This window comes from Rhincodon typus, chromosome 5, assembly GCF_021869965.1.
Source record: "Rhincodon typus isolate 14 chromosome 5, sRhiTyp1.1, whole genome shotgun sequence".
Taxonomy (NCBI): domain Eukaryota; kingdom Metazoa; phylum Chordata; class Chondrichthyes; order Orectolobiformes; family Rhincodontidae; genus Rhincodon; species Rhincodon typus.
Window position 1 is genome coordinate 95,126,214 of NC_063336.1, and position 25,639 is coordinate 95,151,852.

The window sequence follows — 25,639 nt, forward strand, 5'->3', positions numbered from 1 at the left end:
ATGGTGATCTTTGATTTGACTGCATTATTAGCTTCTTTTGACCACATCTGTCACTGCATCTTATACAATTATCAAGATTTGATTTGGTCTTACTTATACTTGAAGCCACATTCCCTTCTTTAAAGTAAGTTTTGTTCAAATTGTCAAATGCTTGTTTGCCATTGGCTCTCATGGATTCCAGAACTTTGACAGTTGAAGAGATTCTTATGAAGGTCGGCAGCACTGTTTGGGGTTACTGTAGTCAAGTGAATCAGTTCACAAATCACTGAGTTATATCTGAGGTTACGCTCTCAAGTTGTACTGAAGTCCCAAAATCTGCTTTATTTTTATGTTTAAAATATTCCAAATTCTTCTAGGGTGAATTATTTTGTGGCTGGAAATGCTGAAATCTAAAATGGAAGGGAATACAGCAAATTACTGTGTACAGTAGAGGATTTTGTTTTGTTTCACTATTGGGATGTGAATGTTATTGGCAAAGACAGAACTTGTTGTTCATCCCCCACCGGCCTTGGAGAAAGTAATGCTGAGCTGCCTTCTTGAACACTGGAACTTAGGAACATAGGAACAGGAAGAGGAGCAGGCCATTCAACCCCTTGAGCCTATTCTGCCATTCAATGAAATTGTGGCTGATCTGTAAGCTAACTTAATATACCTGCATCTGGCCCATATCCCTTAATGTCTTTGCTTAACAAAAATTTATCTACCTCAGATTTACAATTACCAACTGATCTACCATCAAATGCCATTTGTGGAAGAGAGTTCCAAGCCTCTACCACCCGTTATGTATAAAGGTGTTTCCTAACATCTCTCCTGAATGGTCTCGCCCTAATTTTTTAAACTATGCCCCTTAGTTCTAGGATGTTGACTAATGGAAATAGTTTATGTTTTCCTGTTGCTTTTTCAAATCTTTGATCAGATCAGGCCTCAACCTTTTAAATTCTGGAGAAAATAGAATTATTTGTATAATCTCTCCTCAAAACCTAACCCTTGAAGTCTGGGTATTATTCATGTAAACCTATATTGTACTCCTCCTAAGGACAATAAATCTTTCCTAACGTATGGTGCCTAGATCTGCTGACAGTACTCCAAGTGGGGTCTAACCAGGGTTTTGTATAACTGCAGCATAACTTCTGCATCTTTGTACACCAGTCCTCTACATATAAAGGCTAGCATACCATGAGCTTTCTTGATTATTGTCTGCACTTATTCATGGCATTTTAAAGGTCTATCACCTGAGCCTCCAAGTCTCTTTGAACATTCACTGTATTTAACTGCACACCATCTAGAAAGTACTCTGATCTATCCTTTTTTCAGTCCAAAATGGATAACTTCACACTTGGTTACATTGAAATCCATCAGCGTCGGTTTGCCCATTCATTTTGTCAATTAACATCTCTTTATAATTTATGCTACCATCTTTGCTGTCTACAGTGCTGCCCTATTTTGTGTCATCAGCAAATTTGGATTTATAATTTTCTATGCTGTTATCCAAGTTGTTAATAAATAGTGTGAATACTGAGGGCCTATCACTGTTGTATTCCCTCGAGGAAGCTCTATGATTTTGGCCCAGCAAGGGAATGATCCTTCAAGAGAACTGAAATGTATGGAAAAGGAAGACAGAGATGAATTAAGAAACAATCATTTTCTGTGACAGCTCACATTAAGCACAGGGCAATTTTTTAAAAAATTCATTCAGGAGATGCTGGTACATTAGCTGAGCCAGTATTTATTCCCCGTCCCTAAACAGATGCTAAAGAGTGGCATATTTGAACTTCAGCATTTCACTTGGTGTAGGTACACCCACAACGTTGGTTGGAAGGGAATTCCAAGATTTGACAACAATGACACTACTGTTTACTCACAGTAGGGAGTAGGTATTCACCTTGGACAATTATGCAAAAAGGGTAATAACAAATCTGGGCAACTAAAACACATCATCTCCATTCACTCTCCCTCCCCACCTCTCACCTCTCAATAAAAAGCATGGTTCTATTGGCTTGGATAGTATTCAACAATGAAAATATGAATCAGGCTCATCATGAGGCTCACTGAGTTCAATCTGTTCACCCCTTTCCTACAAAATGATACCAAATTATAAACTGAATACTTCTGCCATATCATCTTGCCTGACTTAAACAAGATCACTCATAACAACAATCACACAATCTAGCCTTCTTCTAACCTTTGCTGGATTTAATTGTACTTGTACCCTTCTCTTTAAACCTGGGACAATGTTCTTCTCAGATCCCACCTGTACATATAAGGTGTACAAATGTGTCTTTAGCAGTAGAGTCATAGAGATATACAGAATGGAAACAGACCTTTCGGTCCAACTCGGCCATGCCGACCAGACAATCTATATCAATCTAGTCCCATTTGCCAGCATTTGGCCCATATCCCTCTAAACTCTTCCTATTCATATACCCATCCAGATGCCTTTTAAATGTTGTAATTGGACCAGCCTCCACCACTTCTTCTGGTATCTCATTCCATACACACATCATTCTCTGCATGAAAAAATTGCCCTTTAGGTCCCCCTTTTACATCTTTTCCCTCTCACCCTAAACCTATGCCCTCTAGTTTTGGACTCCCCCACCCCAGGGAAAAGACCTTCCCCATTTCCTCCACCCATGCCCCTCATGATTTTATAAGCCTCTATAACGTCACCTCTCAGCCTCCGATGCTTCAGGGAAAATAGCCCCAGCCTATTCAGCCTCTCCCAATAGCTCAAACCCTCCAATCCTGGCAATATCCTCGTAAATCTTTTCTGAACCCTTTCAAGTTTCACAGCATCCTTCCTAAATGAGGGAGACCAAGATTGCACACAATACTCCAAAAGTAACCGAACCAATGTCCTGTACAGCTGCAACATTATCTCCCAGCTTCTATACTCAATGTACTGAAGAATAAAGGCAAGCATACCAAATTTTCTTCACTATCCTATCTACGTGCAACTCCACTTTGAAGGAGCTGTGAACCTGCACTCCAAGATCTCTTTGTTCAGCAACAGTCCCCAGGACGTTACCATTAAGTGTGTAAGTCCGGTCCCAATTTGCCTTTCCAAAATGCAGCATCTCACATTTATCTAAACTAAACTTCATCTGCCACTCCTTGGCCCATTGGCCCCGTCTGGTCAAGGCCCCGTTGTACCCTGAGGTAACCTTCTTTGCTGTCCACTACACCTCCAATTTTAGTGTCTTTGTTTTAAAGTGGCTTTTGCTAGAAGAGAACAGAGAGAGCTCCTGAGCTGGCAAAAGTGTGATGGCATCTCCCTTTTCTGTTCACTGCCCTAAGCTGTCCAGTACTTGGGAACCAATCACAAAGCTGCTGGCAGGCAGAGAGCCTTTGTCATTGATAAGTGATCACTAGTTGACAAACATTTCAGCTGTTTATTGTGGCTGAGCCTTCAGTTGTTCACCCCCCTTGGGTCCAACTCATCTGCACCATCTCCTGCTACCGCTTAACCAGCAATTGTGTTTACAATGTGTCAGGTGACTCTCCTATCTCCACATCATGCCTCTCCAATGTAATAACATCCAAGGTATATCTCTACAGATTTCCTCTTACCTTCTCGACAGTTTTACAAAATGTTCCCATTGTCCTTCCCCCAAATATGACAGCAGTGTTTAACTGTCCCAGTATTTCTGTGTTAATGAGTCAAAATGTAGGAGGTCCACTTAAGAATTGTTTACTTCTTCTACCTCACTCTTATTATCTCCATCATCTCCTACTACTTTTAAGCATCTGATACAATTGTTCCTCCTTATCCTCTTCCCTACAATGGTATCTTTTCAACATGTTTGTGTGACATAACCAATTCTTTCTACGATCAAGAGTAGCAGTAATGCTAAATGAATAGCATTGCTCTCACTCAAAATACATTTCTACACTAACACATAATCTCTTTGGCCGACCAGGATTACTCTGTACTTGGCCCTGCCAGGACCACTGCTGTTTGCTCCTTTTCTGTCGATCACATGGAATTGAGGTCCCATTGGCTATCTCTGCTCCCTATCATAGTTGCTTCTGCTTCCTGGGACCATTGTATTAATTACTGTGCTAAGGCTTTGGGAGGTGCTAATAAGTTTGCAAAAGGTGGGCCAGGGATTAGACTTCTTTCTCTGAAGCAACTATCAGCTAAAGGGCTGCATTTCAGATCATTAGATTGATACATCTCAGTTAGGTTCATGTCAGCCTGGGAAGACAGATCTGTAAAAAGATACTAGTATGAATGGGAAGGAATCAGCACTCATTGATACTATGTCATGAAGAGAACACCAGGCCTCTGCACCTCAATCTCTGATTTCCTAAAAGAATCAGAGACTTTCCAACAAATTAAGAAGGCTAAAAATATTGCGAATTCTATATAACATTTGAGGAAATAGCAAGAAAGTGGCCTTATTAGCACATAACCATGTACTTTCTTGTTACCCTTTTAAAACATTTAATATGTTCATTACATTGTGAAATACAGCATCTAATATATCGCTTACACACATCCCCCACCCCCAACCCCATGAATGCCTTTCTGTGGAAACATTGTCCAAAAATCTGGAATGGTAGCAATAATAAATACTATTCCATTCACTTGCTTAATATGCTTCATCAGTTTTCCAATATTTGTGGCACCTTGTCAATACAGAAACATTTGACACAGAAGCAGAAAAGCCTCCCCTTACAGTTTCTAGAAAATCATAACATTTATGCCAAGAAACACGTTTACGTTTATAAAACATGAAAATAATGTAGATTTATTCACTAAGAGTAGCCATTACTGAATCCAATCTTGAATTTTGCCAAGTACTTTAACTATCAGTAATATAATTATGTGTGACTTAGATTTAGCAGATTTTCTTAAACTTGTGAGATGTCACAGCTACTCTTGGATCCAATAACAAAGTGTTAGAGACAGGAGACTGTACGATCACACATTTTCCCACTTCTCTCAAACTTTGGGTTCTCTGTTCTCTACAATGAATTTATTACAAACAGTACTACTGTTTCTCATCTCAATAGACGCACCCCAGCTCCCTGTAGTGAGTGGTCCAGAATCCAGAATCAAGTAACTACCTTTTATGGATCTACCATGACACTGAATGCTATTTGGCTGCTTGGGTATATAAAACAAGCTTGTTCAGCATTGCACTCCCACATATGCGATTTCCAACATCTCTCACTGGATAGAAAGAAAACCTCTAGCTAGATTTTATCCTACCCCATAGCTCGTGTTTACTTAGGTTGATTGTAGAACCCTGAGCCCTAAGATCAGCTCACTTAGCACAAATCACAGATGAACCAAGCTGTGTCTGCTTTCAGTATTGCTCAACTGCTGTGGGTAAAGTTTGTACAAGAGGAGGTGGCTGGCCTACAAACCACAACTTCCACAACTATTTCCTACTTCTCAAAGATTCTTAAAATGGTTTAATTCATTACCACAGAAAGCCGTGATCACACTTGATCAATTTACTGAGGTGCTGAGGGCAGTGTTTTTCACTCCTACTGAACCCAAATTAAAGTAACTAACTCAAAGATGATCATTATATCTGACCCCTTCCTGCATTGGATTTATTTACTGAACTGCCTGATTCATGATTCTCATATGCTATCTTTGTTGCACTAACCATTGGTTGTTCCAGATGTGCTGATCTTTTTTACATGAAGTCACTAGAGGATCTCATAGATTCACAGAAATAGGCCACTCAGCCCTCAAGCCTCTTCTGCCAATCTCTTGTTTGATCTGTATTTTAAATTCACCTTTCTGCCTTTGGCCTTTTTTTCAAGATACAAAAATCTATCAATCTTGGTCTTGAAATTTTCACTTGACCCAGATAGCCCCTATGTGAAAAACCAGCAACTGATTTTGTTCCTAAAAGCCTGACACCAATTTTAAGAGTCTGGCCCTTGTTCTAGCACTAATTTTTTTGCATCTTCTTTGTTGAATTCCTTTACTATTCTGAAGATCTAAATTAGATCAATCTTCAAATATAAACTCAAGGAATTACAAACCAAGGTTTTGGAGTCTGTCAACATAATATAACCCTGGTATCATTCAGATGGCATCTGCACTACAGCTCTGCCATGGTAAAGATATCCTTCCTAAGGTCTGGAGACCAAGATGGAATGCAATATTGCAGATGGCTGTCTCCATCATCACTTCTCACTTTCTATTCCAACTTTCTGTGCCACACTAGCCAGTTAATGGAGCTATGTCAACATGGATGCACTGTTAGTATTTGTGCAACTGAGCCAAAAGATTGTGAATTCAAGACCCATCCTGCAGACTTTACCGTATGATGTGGACTAGTGTTTGAGAGCAGTATTAAGGGGGTGCTGCCTCTCTAATGAGACAATAAATGGAGGCCTCATTTGTATTCTTAGGTGAACATAAAATGCCCTATTGCTCTATTCAATGAAAAGCAGTGGAGTTGCCCTCCCCAGTATTCATCCTAAACCAATGTAACTAAGATCAGTGATCTGGTCATCAGTTTTATTATTGTTTGAGGGGCCTTGAGTGTATCACGACCTTTGTGTTCCCATGCTGTAATAGCAGTTACATTTAAAACATACTTAATTGGTTGTAAAACATTTTAGGGCATTGTAAAGTGAAGATTTCTTTAAAAGCCAAATAGAGGCATTAAAACCTCAATAATAGTAGAAACAGGAATATCACAGAAATATCTAATGCACAAGCACGCTGCTACTACAACTGATAACTTCTAAACTGAAGGACCTAAATTAAAAGATTCCATCTCTAAACGTTTCTCCTCAGTTTTATAATAACATTGTGTTCAGAACCAACAGAGAATCCATTCTTTTTCTTGTCAGGTAAATTTATTCAATTTGAGCAATTCTCCTCGCATCCAACTAAAATAACATTGCTGGTGTTTTGAGTGTTTCATGTCAATCACATTTAGCAAGACGGGTTTAACACTGTTAATTTGACAGATTATTAAATTAGTAACAGACCATGAAGGTAAACCTCATGCTGACATTACAACCGAACATTCTGGCACTGCTAATTGATTTATGATTGCAGATTGATTTGATCCAGGCACCTTATACATGTCTATCATATTTCTGACACCACTTTTGAGGTATTAATCTCTATTTTTCTTTCAAAGGAAAAATGCATGCATGTTTGCAATTTTTTAATGACCACAGAACATTGCAAACAATCTTATAGCCAATTAAGTATTTTTGAAGTGCAATCACTGTTGCAGAACAGAGAAATGGAGGAGTCAACATGCATACAGCATGGTCCGACAAACAAGAATGATGCTAATGACAAGATGATCTTCCTTTGTTATGATTGAACATTGGCCTAAGCATTGGACTGATGACTCCACATGGAGGATATTAAGATCACTGGGATACTTTTGTTGTATACTTTAAAGGTTACTTTGGAGTTGGATCCGCCATGATTATACTGAATGGTGGAGGAACAGGTATGTGGGGTTTAATAGCAACATTTATTCCTATGTGTCTGCCAGGAGGGTGCTTCACAATTCTGTGCTGCTGATGGAATAAAAAGCAGCCATGTTTTCTTACATTTACTGTCAAATATGCAAAAGCAACAATACATTTTTACAAAAATCATCCCTTATGTCTAGCACAAATTGTACACTATTGTACAGTTGCTGAGCATCTGAGGCATTTAATACCTGAGGACCAGGATATACATCACTCTCCAGGAACTGACTGGAAGGCAATGGAATGGGCATAAAATCAGGTAGGATTGGGGCAACTCTGTCCCATCGTTGAAGTTTAACTGTGGCAAGGTGCCCATACTAGAGGACACCTCCCAATTAATTGTCAAACCTCTTCCCCATTGCCAAGGCCTTCCTAATTGGCACCAGTGATTTTTAATCCTATTTACTAACGCTCTGGGCCTCCCCATAGATGGCTGCTGCCACCTACTGGGAGCAGTAACCACTGCTAGGACTGGGGAGCTACTAAACCTTCTGAATGGCTGGCAGCTCCAGGGGCTGTCATTTCTCTCACAGTGGAGTAGAAGCCAGGGTTACGGGTGATTAAACTGCCTGCCAAATGTAAGATCCTGTTAGGACTTCTGCGTTTGACTGAGATGCCAGTTGATGTGTACTCGATTTTCCAGCCACTGAACAGGGCTACAGATGTTCCATATAATCCCAGCCAGGATACCTACTGAGCACAATTTACAAAATACCAGGATCTCTGTCCTGCAACGTAGTCCAGACACTTAGTGCATTCTGATCAGGCCAGTGGATGTGCAAGACCCTAGAAGCCTGTGTAGAAACTGGACTAATAGAGCATTCTTGCATCCCAGTCAAAATGGTCGGTTCCAGGTTTCCATCTGAAGACCTGAGATCATAATCTGGGCTAACAGTTCAGTACTGCTTTGTTGGAGGTGACATATTCAGATGAAAGTTTAATCCTACCTGCCTTCCCAGATAGATCCATTCCACTACCTTGAAGACAATCAGGGAAGTGCTCCCAGGCATCCTGGCCAAAGCTAATCATGGAATCAGATTCTCCTCTTCCCACTCCTTGGCAGACTGCTCTCTCAAAAGACCACCATTGATAACATCAGATCAGTTGTGCCAGCTCAGCCATCTACAAACTGGAGTTTTGAGTTACCTTTGAAGACAGATACCTGCACAAGTCAAGAGAATTCCCAGTGCACACAACAGTTCTTACCACCACATCTCTATATTGCAGTGAGACCTCGCCTATGCACCAGTGATATATAAGATCACTTGAAATATTCCATAAGTAATCCCTCTGCCACATGCTCTAAATTCAATGGGAGGACCAGCAAATAATTCCAAATTCCATCATGAAGCCATTTCCCCAGGAACTCAGGCAAAACTCCTGTGCTATCAATTTCAATGGATTGGATGCTGTGTCCAGATGTCTGAACAGTGTCTCTCCTGCCAGGTTTTGTGTTCTGAATTTTCAAATGGCTAAAATTCCAGGGGAGGACAAAGAAAATGGCACAAAGATACTCTGAAGCTCTTCCTTGAAGTACGGCTCATTGATGTTATCAACAAGGAGGAGCTAGCCACATATCTTTCAAGCTGCCAACAATATATCCACAAGCTGCATCATGCTTTGAGTCCAAAGGCTTTGATGATGAGGCAGAATGACAACAGAGAAGGAAGAAAAAGTGAATTGAATCGGGGTTTTCTGACTCATGGGTCATCCTGCACCATGTGCTCAAAGATCTGTGGACCAAGAAGCAGCTTGTCAAGTCATCAGAAGACCCATGGTAGAAATGTATGACCCTGAATTGAGGGAAGGATGATGATTTATCATGGAAACAGATTATCTGGGTCTTATCATATGGCTGTTTGTGGGATCCTGCTATGTGCATATTTGCTGCTGCAATTCCTACATAAAAGCAATAAATAAATAGCACTGAATTGTCTGCAAAACACTTCAGGATTCCCTGAGATCATGAAAGGTAATGTACGAGGTCAAGTCTCTCACTGGGCGGAATTTAATGTCCTAGCTGGGTTCACCTCCACCAGCTGCAAAAACCATCAGTAACTATGGGTCAAATGTTTTTGGATGAGCCAATGCTGTTTCAAGTCAATCCAGCACTGAAGCCCTGCCCTTCTGGGATCTGCCAGCCAGCCAGAAGCTGGATGGTGAGGAGAAATCCAGCGGTGAAGGAGTAAGGTCACTAAGCACTCTTTGAGTGGCTACTGAAAGGCTTTGATCCAACCTGAGAAAGCCCTGCCCCTTGCCACCCACCACCACATCTCTGAACTCATGGCTGGTGGGAGGAGGATTAAATTCTATCATTGACACCCCTCTGACCTGCTTTTCTAGCCACAATACTTATATGACCAGTCGTAAATGTGAATGTAAATGAATATGTATAATAGCCAGCTGTAACAACTGTCTGTTGGATCTTCCAATATCACATTACCCATGCCTAATTTCCGATGTTTCGAGGGATCACATTGCTGCATCAGGTAAAGATACCTGCTGAAGGCAAAACTCACATCAGACTGCATATATATTCTTGCAGGATTATGAAAGATTTGGGCTGCTGCCAAAGTTTCACCCAAAGCATTGCATGAGCCACAAGTATTCGATTGGGTGTCTCGGCCAACACTGATTTTTTTAATGTGGGGCGATGGTGGTTGGATTGTAGTGTCATTGAACTTGTAATAGTTCAGGACCATAAAGTCATAGAGTCATAAAGCATGGAAACAGACCCTTTGGTCCAACCAGTCCATGCTGAACATAATCCCAACCTGAACTTGTCCCACCTGCTTGCTCCTGACCCATTTCCCTCCATACCTTTCCTATTCATGTACTTATCCAAATGTCTTTTAAATGTTGAAATTGTATCCACATTCACCACTTCCTCAGGAAGTTCATTCCACATGCAAACCACCCTCTGTGCAAAAATTTGCCCCCAAGTCTTTTTTAAATCTTTCTCCTCTCACCATAAAAATGTACCCCCATACTTGAAATCACCCATCTGAGGGAAAAGACAACTATCATAAACTCTATCTATATCCTTCATTATTTTATAATCTTCTATAAGGTTGCCTCTCAATCTCCTACACTCCAGTGAACACAGCAGGCCAAGCAACTTCCTGCTCCTATGATGCTGCTTGGCCTGCTGTGTTCATCCAGCTCTAGTCTTCCTGCTTCTATGATGCTGCTTGGCCTGCTGTGTTCATCCAGCTCTACACCTTGTTATCCCAACCTAAACAGCCTTTCTTTATAACTCAAACCTTCCATACCCAGCAACATCCCAATAAATCTCCTCTGAACCCTCACCAGCTTAATGATATCCTTCCTATAACTGGGTGACTAGAACTGGACACAATATTCCAGAAGAGGCCTCACCAATGTCTTGTACAACCTCGACATGACTTCCCAACTCTTATACTCAAAGGATTGAGCAATGAAGACAAACATGCTAAATGTCTTTCTAACCACCCTGTCTATATGTGATGCAAACGTCAACGAATTACATACTTGAAGTCCTAGGTCCCTCTGTTCTACAACACTACCCAATGCCCTACCATTAATTGTATAAGTTGTACCAAAATGCTATGCCTTGCATTTATCCAGGTTGAATTCCATTGGCCATTTTTCAGCCCATTTGATCAAGATCCCTTTGTAATCTTAGAAAACCTTCTTCACTGTCTACTATGCCACCAATTTTGATGTCATCTGCAGACTTACTAACCATGCCTTCTATATTCTTACCCGAATATTTATATAAATGACAAACAAAAGAGGACCCAGAACTGATCCCTGTGGAACACTGCTGGCGACAGGCCTCCAGTCCGAAAAACAATCCTCTACCACCACTCTGCCATTAAGCCAATTATGTATTCAAATAGCAAGCTCACCCTGAATCCCATGTGACCTAACTTTACTGATTAGTATACCATGCAGAATCTTGTTGAAGGCTTTACTTAAGTCCAAGTAAACAATGTCTACTGCGGTGCCCTCATCACTCTTTTTAGTAACATCCTCAAAAAACTCAATCAAGTTTGTGAGACACGATTTTCTTGCACAAATCCATGCTGACGATCCCTAATCAATTTTTGCCTCTCTAAATGTCCATAAATCCTATCTTTTAAAGTCACCTCCAACAATTTACCCACAACCAAAGTCAGACTCACAAGTCTATAGTTCCCCAGTTTTTCCTTACAACCCATCATAGCAGCTAGAGGAATTTCATTTCATTGAATCTGAAATTAAAAACTGGTTTCAGGGATGGTGACTGCAAGATTGTTGTAGAAATCCATGTGCCTACACTTTAGGGAAAGAAATCTACCAGTCTTGTCTGGTCTGGTCTGGTTTGGTTTACAGAATACTTTGGACTACCTGAAATGGTCTAACAAGCTACTTTGATCAAAGGCAATTAGGGATGGGCAAGAAATGTTGGCCATGCTAGCAATGCCTACATCCCATGAAAAAATTTCAAATCACTAAAAAGACATTGGTCATTTTCTTCATTGGCCTTTGTAGGAGCTTGCTGTGCTGAAATTGCCTGTCAATTGAATAGTGACCACACTTTAAAATGAATATGCTACTGTGTCTGAAGCACCTTGGGGCAACCTGAGAAGATGATGGATGTCTCTGAATGCAAGTCATTTCTTCTGCTTTGAATATTTGCACGTGTTTATTATTTGTACATTGGTAGTTGCCTCTTGTTGATAAATATAGCCTAAAATTTTAGCAGGACAAATTTGGCAACATGTTTTACTGGCACAAGTGTTGTAGTATAAATGAGCTATCATACCACCTGACTAAAGTGCTTTGAACCAGAACACATGTGGGATAAAATGAGAAACATAAAAGGAAGATAAAGTGTCATGTAATCTTCTGATGATCGAGGTCATTACAAGGTTGATTCCATGATTTGGCAGTCACAGCAATGGGAAATGATGCTTGTGATTTCCTGAGATGCACTCCGTGTAAGCTCAGCTTCCTGCTGGCAGTGCTGAATTGTGGAATGATATGGTTTGTTAGTATAATGACTGGTTTTCATGCCAAGTCAACAATCTTATTTCAGGTTGCATGTATAATCGAGCAGAGATATTTCTCTGCACGTACCCTGATAAGCTTTTTTTTTTAAGCAGTGTTATGATTGAATTACCAGTCATCCAGCACAGTAAAGATCATTTTCAATTATCAACTACTTAGGGCATCTGGCTTTATGATTCCATGAATGACAAATGCCACCTTTTAATCTGTATAGGGATGATGAGCAGATAAAATACCTTCCTGTAGTTTTGGCGCTGCCTTGTACATCAAGCTACCTACAACAGAATTCTGAATCAAGGGAAACTGTCAAACTAATCACAAGGAGCAATGGCTTTTTCTAATGAACCAATATATCCACTAAGAGTTGTCCGTGGGGATGGACCATTATCTAGCTTGACAGAGATAAAACAGATTACATCCAGGACCAGTTAGAAGAGGCCAGCAATTAAAAATGAAGACTCACAATATTACATATTAAAGCATTGGAAAGAGACAAAGACACATTGGTTCTGTAGTGATAGTGCTCCATTCATCAAGTTTAGGTCACCTAGTGCAAACGAGCAGCTTACTAAAGTAAATTTCCAAGAAATGGTTGAGAGGTGGCAATGAATCTCTATGACAATTATTTTCACTCAGATGCTGAAGAAATAATTTATTGCAATAGGTCATTTGAATGAAGAGAATGTTAAAAGAACTTCATTGGTAAACATTATGTAGTATAAATTCCTCAATGGATGTCAACTGAAGTTTTAAAGTTAATTGATGTATTGGCATATATTTTGTAGCTGTAAAAAATCAGTCCTGACATTGTGGAAAGGTTTAGGATGAAATTACATTTTGCTCAGCCATCTGGAGTGAGTTCAAGGGCATATATCATTCAAACAAGACCTTAATTGGGCAAAGGATGTTATTTGACTTTTCTTCCAAATGATTTTGGTATCTTTTTAGCATCAAAATGATATATGATTGTTATATAGAAATGAGAGTTAACAAATATTTACAGCAGAATCATTGAGAAGCCACTTGGATTCACAGAATTTACAAAGAATCACCAGGAGAGGGAGATTGCAAAAGTAGATGGAATATTTGGATGGGATTCTCCAAATGCACCATGTGCTGTAGTTCATATCCTCAACAAATTAATTGCAAGCTATAAAATGTTTGCAGAGTGGAATAAATGACAAAGACTGTGTTTAAAACAGCCCAAACGCTTATAGGGCAACTTCAATCTTTTTAGTATTAGTACACTAAGATTAGCCACAAACTTCCACAATTTTCCTTCTCCATTCATGGAAAGGGAAATGGGATCAATACTTAGCAGGTAGCTGACCTGATATCACCCATCATTCCCGCCGTATTTCAATGTCAATGTGGTAGAAGATGGAAGGTACATTTGACACTGAACTGGCATCCCTTCACTATTCAATATGCTGCTGACTTTATCTGCAGACCCTGGCAGACATACTGACAATCATCATCAATTTTCTCTTCAAGCTGTATGATAGCAGAGATCTACCTCCTGTTTGAGATTACCTGCAAAGTAGGCGTGCCATTGTGAAACCGTCAAGTTTCCACTGCCGTCAAATACAGCCTCCTCCACCTCTTTCAGTAACAGAATTGCCATTGTCTGCAATGCCAATTAATGTAATATCTGGAGATGTACTAAAAAGGTAACTCCTACATTGGTTGGCAAGAATAGTACTTTTATCATCTTTACCACTGAACATGACCTTACCACTAAATACCAATGGTATAAAGATATGGCAGACTAACTTCCCTTGTAGTTCTGAAGAAGGGTCATTGGAATCAAAATGTTGACTCTATTTTCTCTTCAGACATGCTGCTAGACCTGCTGAGTTTCTCTAGCAATTTCTGTTTTTGTTCCCTTGTACTGTCACAATTTGAAAGGACAACTTAGCAGTCATTTAGCCAGGCAGGTAGCTTCTCCTTTGACGTGACTATTTTCTCCTCCTCACCTTTTGATGTGTACTCCTTCTCAAGCTCATATATTACATCCTCTGGGATATATGTAACTGTGGTTCACAGCAAAATGATGTGGAATGCTGACTTGAAGTTCTCATTTCCAGCATTATTCCAAACTAATTTATGTGGGACACAATATAGTTTTTAGTTCAGCTCTACTCAAGTATTTTAAAAATAAAATAAAACCAATTTAACAGAATACAATTATGCTTAAGAAGAGGACAGTTGTTATGTTCCTGTGCACAGTGTGACTGAGAAGTGCACATTATACTACTGGACCTAGAAGATTGTTTGCTCCATACACGGCCTGTTCAATTTTTTTCCATTTAATTAATTGCGACAGAAGATAAAATTCAATCAAAATTTTGACTGATAACAGTTAATATCTTCAGCTGGTTCTTTGCACTTTCCATGTCAGATGTAAACATTTGAAAATATGTTGAGATAAACAGATGTGATATTGTCATCAATTGTTGCATGTGAATCATGCAGATAATTTTCTTTCAACTAAAAATGATGTGCAAGGCTGAAGACATATTACATGAAGAAGTTAGAACTTGGTTCCACAACAATCCTTACAAAATATTGTAGTGGGGAGGTCTGTGCTATGCTGATGTTGTACCATATATATAGTTAAAAAGGAAAACTATTTATTTCAATAATTCTGACTTCTAATCATAGTGGTCATACTCAAGACTAGTAGATTGAATGTGGTATTAAAAATATTTTCTGTTGAGGCCAGCCTTTTTGATGCAATCCAGTTGCAACTCCAACACGACTCTGGCAGATGGATCAGAAATTAAATGTGACATGGACATGTCACACTCCAATTCTCCCTCAAAATTTGCTTTGGGAGCCTCTGTCCGCTCTAAGCAGGGCCCCTGACATAGATGCTGCAGACCGAGAACTACCAGTCCAGGTCATGGAATCCTGTGGATGTGGCCAGAGATGCACCAGCCTTGGTAATTCGGAGTTATGCTAAATAAGACCAGGGTACGAACAACCCTTCCTTCATTGGTAATGTTTCAATGTCTCAGAGTGTGTGTAGAGTACTAAATTGTCCTGAAATGCTTTGGCACCTTCAGGACAGCTTTGAAGATGAGTGAGGCAGAGCTTCATGCAACATTTTTTTGCATTTTTTACCTCCCAAACCTGACTGGCAACGCACTTCCATAGTAACTGATAGGTAGAACATTTCCCTCCAGAGATTCCATAGTGGCACCTTCACAGCTCTCTGTAAATGTGGAATAAGTTGTGCAGGCCAGGCCCCAGCACAATCTTTGCACTTGCATTTAGCCTAAAGTTATCCCTATTAATGTACAATGCCTAGGCTGTAGTCATCAATGTGACAGTTCCAAGTTCCCTGATGTCTGAAGCTATTTGCAGTTAAAGAGTTAGTTTCATGTGAGAGTCAGGCACTGCTTAGCTATTATGACTTATTTCATCCTTGGGATGTCCAGAGAAGTTGCTCATCTCTCCCATGGGTGCAACTTCACCAGGTCTGACAGCAACAAAGAAATTAGAGCAGATATTTTAGAAGAGAAAGTGCACTTATTTGCAAAAATGTCACCTGTCTGTCCTGAGTAGTATTTTTTTCCTTTCTGTCCTACTTTGTCTGTGTGCCATCCTAACTTCACAACTGTGGTGAACGGACCCTGCATCCTTAGGGGCATTTGGGCCTAGAGGGCCCAGGCCTACTGAGAATATCTTGGCCTGATGTAGGCTCAGCCTCCTCTGCTGGAGCTTCTGCAGTCTTTGGAAACATAAACAGTGGGGAAGGTAGAGGAGTGGGCACCTCTGGAGTATTCTGAGAGGAAGCTTTTGGGGATCCTGTATGTGATGCTTCCTCCCAATGGACACCTGCTAGCGCCAATCTATCTTCACAAGGAAGGAGCACTGGAGAGATAGATCAAGACCCCTTGCCCAACTCCACTCACTCAACTCTTGATACTGAGTACCAATTCCTTGAGCAAAGAAGTGCAGGTCTGTGTGCATATCCAGCAGACACAGAGTGCCTGACTTGGCTGCCTGTGGCAGTCACCAACCTCTTGATGGAGAAAGCCAGATGCATGCTGGGGCCAGCAGTTTGGTGATAACTTAACTGGATTCCTGCAGCCTTCCATCCAGGTTAGTGACTGTCTCTGACAAACTTCCTTGCTCTTTCTGTGCCTGTTAGTGCAGTTTCATGAAGTCATTAATGGCCAAGTCAGTCCTCTGAGTGTCAGAAACATGGGCCGTTTCTTTCTTAGCCAGCCACTGAGATGTGTCAGTGATGTGCTCACTGGACTGTGCTCCCAAGTATTACCTAGGTAAAGAACCCACTGAGGTGAAAGTCTCTGATCTGATGGAGGGCACTGGTGAAAGCCTTGATGGTTCTTCCTTTGACGCTTCAGTGGCTTCCTCCTCAGACAGAGATAAAGGTGGAGCTGAGGTTCATTGGTGCCTCCATAACAGAAGAGGGAATTTGTTGTGTAAAAAGAGATTAAACCTTGTGCAGATTAAGAATGAGTTAGTGTTGGTGATAATGGCAAAGGAGTGCGGCAGAGCACAATGAAGCTTACTGGGTTGGTTGGCTGTTGAGTTTCCGGTCCCCATATGGGTGTTATGCTCTTCTTCTGGTCAGGCCTAGTATTTTCTCCTCATATTGTGTATGGAGCCTCATGTCCAATTGTCTGTCTCAGCCCTCACTGACTGTTATGGGACAATTTCTCCTTCAAGGAGACAAACAGCGTGATTGAGAATGACAGAAGTGGATGGTAGAGCAGTTAGTGGTGATGTGGTTGGGAGGGTGAAGTGGATGAGAGCTCTTGCATGTACATGATATGTGCAATGGTGAGAGTTGCAGTCCATGAGACTTGGCAAATTAGTGTATTAGAGTTAGTGTGAATGCTAATCCTGGGAATGTGAGGGAGCAGAAAGAAAATAGTGGCATTTACACTTGTGAAGCACAAGAGACCATTAAACTGCCTTCTGAAGTGCTACTCACTCTGTTTTACCTGGGACACGACACTGACCTGACTGCTATTGCATTCCAGGCTGGCTGCCTCTGGTGATATGCCCAGTACCTCTAGCTCTCTGCTGGTGATGCGGGAAGTTAACTCGATTTACTGGGTAATCTGTGATAATGATGCAACACCACAGTCCGAAGGGCAGTTCCTGGCTTGCAGTGGCATGTGGCTGGCTTTAAATATGACCCCAGCAGCACTGAAGCTCAGTAGTGGTGGGTTTTTCCAACTCTTCACGTAATTCCTCAAGAAGGGCACGCACAGCCCAGATGCATAATTATTGAGGTGAAGAGTGGAAGACTGCATAAGAAAAACCACAGTAAACCACCACAGACCAGGCGCAATAAAACACTTGAACTCAAAATGATGACATTCCACCCACAGGGTAAGTCTAATGCCGGAGAGGTTTGCTGTTTGTTTCTTAGTGGTACAGTTGCATTACTGGAAGTTCACCAGCCCTGGTCAGAAACACTCAAATATGTGGAGAGTCAGTATTTAGCTTTAAACATTGACATGATATCGATTAACAAGTTTGGAAAAGATATAAAAATGTAACAGGTAAACAAATATATCCAGACAAATATTGGACAGGGAGTTATGAAGCCTAACATTACTGTTGGATTTCAGATCCCAATATTAGGCTGAAACCATCCTGAACCATCACATGCCGATAGTGTGGCACTGGCTTTGTGATTTAACTGCAGACAACTTCTGAATAAGTGCCTCAACATCATGGGTTGCGCCTTCAGACGAGTTTGTGAAATCAAAATTTAGGGGACTGAGGGTCTTAGACTTCACAGGATGGAGGGGAATACATAGTTCGTGGCCCATTGAGGTGAGCATCCTCCCCATGTTTGGCCACAGGGACTTCAATGTTGATGACCCACTGCACTGTCACAGGGAGGCAGCTTACATGAAAGTTAGCAGCCTTCCTACACAGTGGGAACTGCCCCGTCTTCAGCAAAATATCAGCATTCACACTTAATGGTCCTTATTTTGGGTCTTGAACACACACATCAGCTGGCTACCTCTGGGTAATTAATCCACTGCTATAGCCCGCGGTGGTGAGAGAGCACTGGGAAGCTAGCCAAGTAACCTCACCACTTCAGTTCCAGTATAAAAGACAAGTAATATCAACAGGCTTGTGCCTTGCAAGTATTTGAACTGCTGCTATTAGTCTTGATCCTGCAACAATGTGCCCTGACCTCAGAATGCAAATTTGAAAACTAAATGGCTGAAAATTGTCCAGGTCCCAGCAATGCTAGCCATTATCTTAATGAGTGTACAAATTTGCCAATTAAGTATGTGATATCATAGGTACTTAGCCCAACAAACTAGAGGGTACATCAACCCATAAGCATTTCCCTTTTACTATATTGTTTCTTAGATTCAAGTTGGTTTCCTTTCAGCCAGTAAAATGTTTTAATTTGTAGCGTTTCCATGGAGCCATAATACTAGCCAAAGTCCTGAAACTCTCTTAAGCACTCAAAAGCTTTTCAATGTAACAGCTTCTGCCATAAAATGTCATTAGATGAAGAACGTATGACAGCATTTCACATGTAATATCAGTACACCATTTAACAGCTTTGCAATCTGACCATGTCTGGTCGGACAGGTAGAAAAGTAGGTTGTCAAGAGGAGGTAGAGAGTTTGAAAGGGGATACAGACAAAAATTGGCAGATGGAGTACTATGTGGGTAAATGTGAATTTGTCAGCTTTGGCAGGCAGAACAGAAAAGTAGTATGCTCTTTAAGTAGAAGAGGGGTAGCAGAGCTTGGTAGCATTGAGGGACCGGAGTGTCCTGCTAAGGAATCACATAAAGGTAGTTTTTAAAAATATCTTAATGGTACATGAGCAAGGCCAGCATTTATTGCCCATTCCGAATTGCCTTTGAATTGAATGGCTTTCTAGACCATTTCAGAGCATACATTAAAGGTCATCTGGAGTCTGGGTAAGGATGGCCGATTTCCTCCAATAAAGGACTTTATGAACCAAAACAATTGATCGTAGTTTCATGGCACCATTAGTGAGACAAGCTTCTGGTTCTGCATTTAGTATTTGAAAGTAAATTTCACCTATTGTCATGGTGGGATTTAAACACAAGTTCCCAAGGCATTAGTCAGGGCCTTGGGATTACTAGTGCAGTGACATGACCACTAACTCACCATCTCCCTGATAGTATGCAGGTTAAATAATGGAGAAGGAAGACAATTCTTTTCCCCTTTATTCATTCTCAGGATGAGGGCATCGCTGGCTATGCAGCATTTATTGCCCATCCCCAAAGAGTCAACCAGATTGCTGTGGGTCTGGTGTCACATGTAGGCCATACCAAGAGAGAATGGCAGTTTCCTTACCTAAAGGATGTTAGTGAACCAGATGGGTTTTTCTGACAATTGGCAATAGATTCTTAATTCCAGATTTTGTTCTTAATTGAATTCAAATTCGACCATGGCGGGATTCAAACCCAGGTTCCCAGACATTATCTGGTCTCTGGATAACAGTCCAGTGCTAATACCATTAGGCCATCGCCTCCCCGCCAAATTGCAAAGGGAACAGAATATATAAAACTTACTGCAACTTTACAGGGTCTTGATGACAGAGTCACAGATTGGTCTCGTGCACAGATTTGGTCTGCTTATTTGAAAGGAAGACATTATTACAATAGAAGCATTCACATGATTTATTTTTGGGATGAGGCATTTTTCTTATAAAAACTGATTAAATAATTTTCACACATACCCATTGATGTTTAGAAGAACAAGAGATGATCTTATTGAAACATATGAGATCATGAGGGAACCTGACAGGAGGGGTAGTGGGAGCACATTTAGTGGAGACACAGTTTACAAATAACAGGTCTCCGATTTGGGACTGAACTAAAGAGACTTCTTTTCTTTCAGAGGATCTTTAGGTTATGGGGACAGACAAGAAAGTGGAAATGAGACCATGAGTACAGCCATGATGTTACTGCATGTCGGAACAGGCTTGAAGTGCCAAATGGCCTATTCCTGCTCCCAAATTCTATGTTCCCATGTTATATGCCAGATTTCCCTTTGTTCCTTCAGCCTTTTACTAAGCTCTCACTGGAAAGCATTTCCACTTCTTGTCTCTGGGATGCCTTTAAAAAGCTCCATTTTAGCTGCATGAACTCGCTATGGAATTAGTGTCTGTTATATTTTGTTGCATCTCAGTTGGCGTCTTTCTGCTCATTTCAGCTTAATACACTATATTAGGCAGAGAATGTACAATGATCTTTCTTGGTTTCTGTTAAAACAAATGCCAACTTTTCAATCATGGAAATCCTGATTCAATTCAGGATTGAGTTTCTAAACTATGAGCATTTTAAAATTCTTTAATGATACAGAACAAACACAATGTTCTGTATCTTTCAAGGTACCGACCTGGATATAAACTTCGGGTCTCAGATTTTAAACAGGTAAATTCCATACCCTCCAATAATTTTTCAAATTCAAAGCCAGGCAACAAATTGAGTATAAAATGGCGGAAAAAGTTAAGTGCTACCCACTACGAAGATGTTATATGGACTTGTGGTCTGAATATCTTAGGATCTTGAAGGAATCAGACGTAACATCCAGGTCCTACTCATGGTCTCTGTAACTTGTTCCTAATAATCTGCTCAGAGTTTTATTACACACCTGTGGAGCAGGTGGAACTTGAACCTGGGTCTACCTGGCTCAGAGGTAGGGACACTTTCACCACACTACAAGATCTCTAGTCTCTATAAACAAAACCTTTCATATTGATATAACTTGTAACTAATTACTAACATTTAATTAACTGACTTTTGCTCAATAAAAGAGCCTCTTCTAGTTAGACCAATAAGTGGTTTTTCCATTCCCCTACTAGCCCAAGTGGGCCCTGTAGATCCATAAACTCAAAGATGATGGTGGCAGCAAATGTACCCCATAGTTCAGAATAGATTTATCTCCACATACAACAATTTGCAGTTGTTTTGTGTATTGAGCGAACAGATGTAAGGTACAGGATGCTGAATACACAGAATAAGCTACCTGAGGAAACAGGTAGTGCTGACACATTTAAGGAAAAAATAGATAGATAGATGGAATAGGAAGTAGTTGGATTTGGATTTGTGAAATGAATGGGCAGAAGGCAATTTTAGATGAAAAACTAGAAGAACTGGGGATGCTGGAAATCAGAAACAAAAACAGAAATTGCTGGAAAATACTCAGCAAGTCTAGTAGCATCTGTGGAGAGAAATTAGTTCTGAAGAAGAGTCACTGGATCCGAAACGTTAATGCTGATTTCTGTCTACAGATGCTGCCAGACAATTTTAGATGTTGAGATAACAAGGTGTAGAGCTGGATGAACACAGCAGGCCAAGCAGCATCAGAGGAGCAGGAAAGCTGACGTTTCGGGCCTAGACCCTTCTTCAGAATGGGATTGCCTAGATTGGCCAATCTTCAGGTCCTGTGTATCACTATGTCCCTGGTTAAGTGGTGTCAAGCTTGTCTGCAGACCAATCTCAGCTGGTGGTAAGCTTTGAGCCCACTTAAAATTACAGTGGACAATATAGTTAAAATCCTGGTATCTGATTGCATAGCCCTTCTTGAAACTGGAATGTCATCAGCTAGAACTTGTTCTGCCATAAGTCTCCCTTGGTGCAGCACACCAGCAAAAGCTGAAGAAGTGAGGGGGTAGTAAATTCAAACAACTCTTGTGAATGTGAGATGGATGAGAAGTCAAATGTGGCAACCTAGCAGCTAAACATCATTCATGCTACACAATGAAATTTAGTGCAGGCATTCAGGCCTGTGATAATATTGATAATATTTTTTTGTGCAGAATTCATCCTCCCCCCTCCCCTTGCTATATTCAACTTCTACCTAATTGAATTATCAATAGTTTCCTGTTTCTGCCTTTGCATGGTTGTCACTTATTTGTCTTTGCCTGCTTAGCTTATATAATTCTTTACTAGCAGTATTTCTATTCCTTGAATGTGCCATGTACTTTTCATCTTTGCTTGTTTTAAATTCATTATTGTTTTTCAGTACTTTAGAAACCACCTTACCACATCATCATTCAACACTCAGTAATAGCTTCCTTGAGAACTCAAATTCCACTGCACTGTCAAGCTACCTCATAACATTCAGTCTCGATGGAACCCAATTTTACTGCAATTAAATATAAGGAAGACCAAAGCCATTGTGCTCGGTCATTAATATAAAATCTGCTCCCTCACCACAGATTCTGGTCCTTCCTGGCCACTGTCTCACATTGCACAAAGGTTTTGCAACCTCGGTATCCATTTGATTCTGAGCTCAGTTTCTGATTCCATTCCCACTGCAGTTCACTGGATGCATCCTGTTACCGGTGTTGCATCACCCATCCAACCATCTCCCCCACACCTCCTCCAACCTTCCCCTCCCAAACTGCACCTTTGATCATAAGCTGCTGAAACCTTCAAGTTTAGTTTTCTCACTTCCAGGCTACATTACTTCCACAATCTCCTGGCTGGCCTCCTGTAACCTCTGTAAACTTGAGCTCATCCAGAACTCTGTAGCCCTTATCCAAAGCATCAAACTGAAACGTATCCACTTGATGTTGAAATCACTTTATAGTTTTCCCTGCAATCTCCTGCAACTCTCCAAAGCTCTGAATTCATCCAATTTTTACTAACCTTAACTCCCTTCACCGTCATCGTTAGTAGCCATACAGTCAATTGTCTGGGCATATGCTCTCTCCTCCTTAAAACCTATAATTTTCACCAACTATTTCTTCGTCTCACTTAAAACTTCCTTTGATTCTGCTTCAAATTTTTATCATTACACTCCTGTGAAGTATCCTCTCCTGCATTAAACAAGTGATAAAAATGCAAGTTGTTATGGTGTTGTTATTTCCCCAGTAGGTTCCATTCTGTCCAATCTGGATATGGTTCAGATTTATGACCCTTCTTTCCTGTCTGATTCGAGAAATGACACAGAATCACATCACTAACACCCAGAGACAGAAAGAAATCATGCCACAATTTGACAGAGACGGAGACAGAGAGAATAAAGCACCAAGACAGCGCTCGGTGCTGGTGTACCAATATGCTGCGGAGTGTTAGGACGTGTTGCCATGCCTGAAACTCCCCACGCGCTGAGTTCCCGATTTCTCGGCGAAGAATACTGCATGCCGTAGAGGGGAAATGCTAAATAAAGGGGAAAAAAGTCATATTTTTAAAAAGGGGAATCAATTGAATAAAATATAATGCAGGAAGTCATTGACCAAAAATGATTAAAGTTCACATTTTTGAAAATGAAAAGACTCTGGTCAGAATTAACTAATATCTTTCCACACATCCCTTCAATTGACTATTGATTGTGGTCTCACGCCTAAACTGTCTTGAATTCTTTGGCTTGGCACTATGTGTCATGTCATGTTTTAAATGTGTGCTCGTCAGCAATTTCCTCATCCACCGAATCTAATTAATCGGTATCATGTGAAACAAAATATCGATTTTGCTAACCGTTATTTTCAGGTTAGATCAGGGTGCCTAAGCTGTGAATTTATTTTAAGAGGAGTGAATGTCTAGAAGGCTTTCTATAATTCATTGAAAACAAATATGCTTAATTTCAAGCACTGGAACTGAACATTCTGCCGGTTGCACATTTTCCTCATTTTGTAATGTTTCTCTCACTGAACTGTTGTCATCAATTGGAAATTGCAATAATTACTTTGCCTGGGCATGCAGCTAAGGCCTTACATGGAAGCATATGAAATACTGTGCCAACTCTATGTAAATAGGCTCCCAGCTGATTTTTCAACACATCTGATAATTTCTTCAATGAAATTCACAAATTGGTAGTTCAAGGCTCTTTCACTCGTTGCATTGTTGCTTTGACCTGATTTGAAATGACAAATCTCAGAAACGTTTTGCAAAACAAAGGAATATAAAAAAAAACTGGTAGCTTTGAAAAATCAGCTGCTTATTTGCCATAAACCCATTTTGTGTTTCTGGCATAGAGAAATTTTACCCTGAAATGTTTAATTATAGGAAATACAGTTACAAAATTTGAGCATGGTCATGGTTATAAGTAATATTTTTGATCTTAAAGTTCAACAAACAGCATCTTACTTTGTAGATTAGTCTCAGGACAATTGCTCACTTCTCCAATAGTGGAATGTGTGTTGCATAAAATTCAACCCACAATTCCTTTATTATTCCTTCACAGATTTTCTCCCATTTGTTTGAAAGCATGAGATTCCTGTTGGAATCTCTTCTTCTTACAAATAAGCTTCATAGGAACATGCCTAAATTAATGAATGAACATATCACCTTCAAAAAGATACTTTCATATTCAACCTTAGCCGTTCTTTAAAGGATATCTGATTGAACACACTGCTTAAAAAGTCAACTGTAACAAATTAAATCAAATATTAATGGAATATCATTTAGAATTGTTGTATAGTGTGTATATGGTCAGCATTTTATGAAAATTAAACATAAAATGAGTTATGAAATGTGGAATTTAATTGTATTATTTCATGGGATTTTTCTCAGAGGTAATTAATGACCAGTTTTATCCAGTTGTTGGACTTGACTCAGGTTTAAAGATATTTTACAGAAAAAAAATGCCTAAAGTAATTTTGTCCCAGCCTCATTAGCAATTGAAATCTTAAATACAGTCAGGAATCTTAATGGGTTTACTCATTGTAAGTGGACTTATTGCTTTTATATGGATTTCTATCTTTTGTTTTACATCAATATCCGATTCTCAAGTTCCTCCCAATATGTAACATTCCAGGTTAGTAATTTTACAACCAGGAACCTAAGTGATAACCATTTTCAGTGAGCTTCCAAAGGAACATACACTGGAGAGATATTCTTCCACACTTTTTAAACTATTTCTTTGTCTTTTCCAGCAGATTGACCTCCAATGGGCATTTCCATTAAAAAAAACGCTTGTGAGCATACTACTGGCTGGCCATATCATTGTACAGTTGTCATGCCCTTAGTAAATTTGTAAGGAAACAGTCAAAATGTTTTGAAGTGTGTTCTTTAGTGTCTTGTCGCCATAAGAACGAACTTAGTGTATCATAGATAGTAGGAACTGCAGATGCTGGAAAATCTGAGATAACAAGGTGTAGAGCTGGATGAACACAGCAGGCCAAGCAGCCTCATA

At 40.2% G+C, this 25,639-nt stretch overlaps 1 protein-coding gene across 1 annotated transcript in view; it reads right to left on the bottom strand.

Annotated features, from left to right (window-relative positions):
- Positions 1-25,639, bottom strand: part of LOC109932846 (disks large-associated protein 2-like) — an 86,220-nt gene that overhangs the window by 34,906 nt on the left and 25,675 nt on the right. Inside the window, exon 5 of the mRNA XM_048597011.1 lies at positions 22,099-22,107. Coding sequence (XP_048452968.1) covers positions 22,099-22,107 — 9 coding nt within the window. The remainder of the gene's footprint in view (positions 1-22,098; positions 22,108-25,639) is intronic.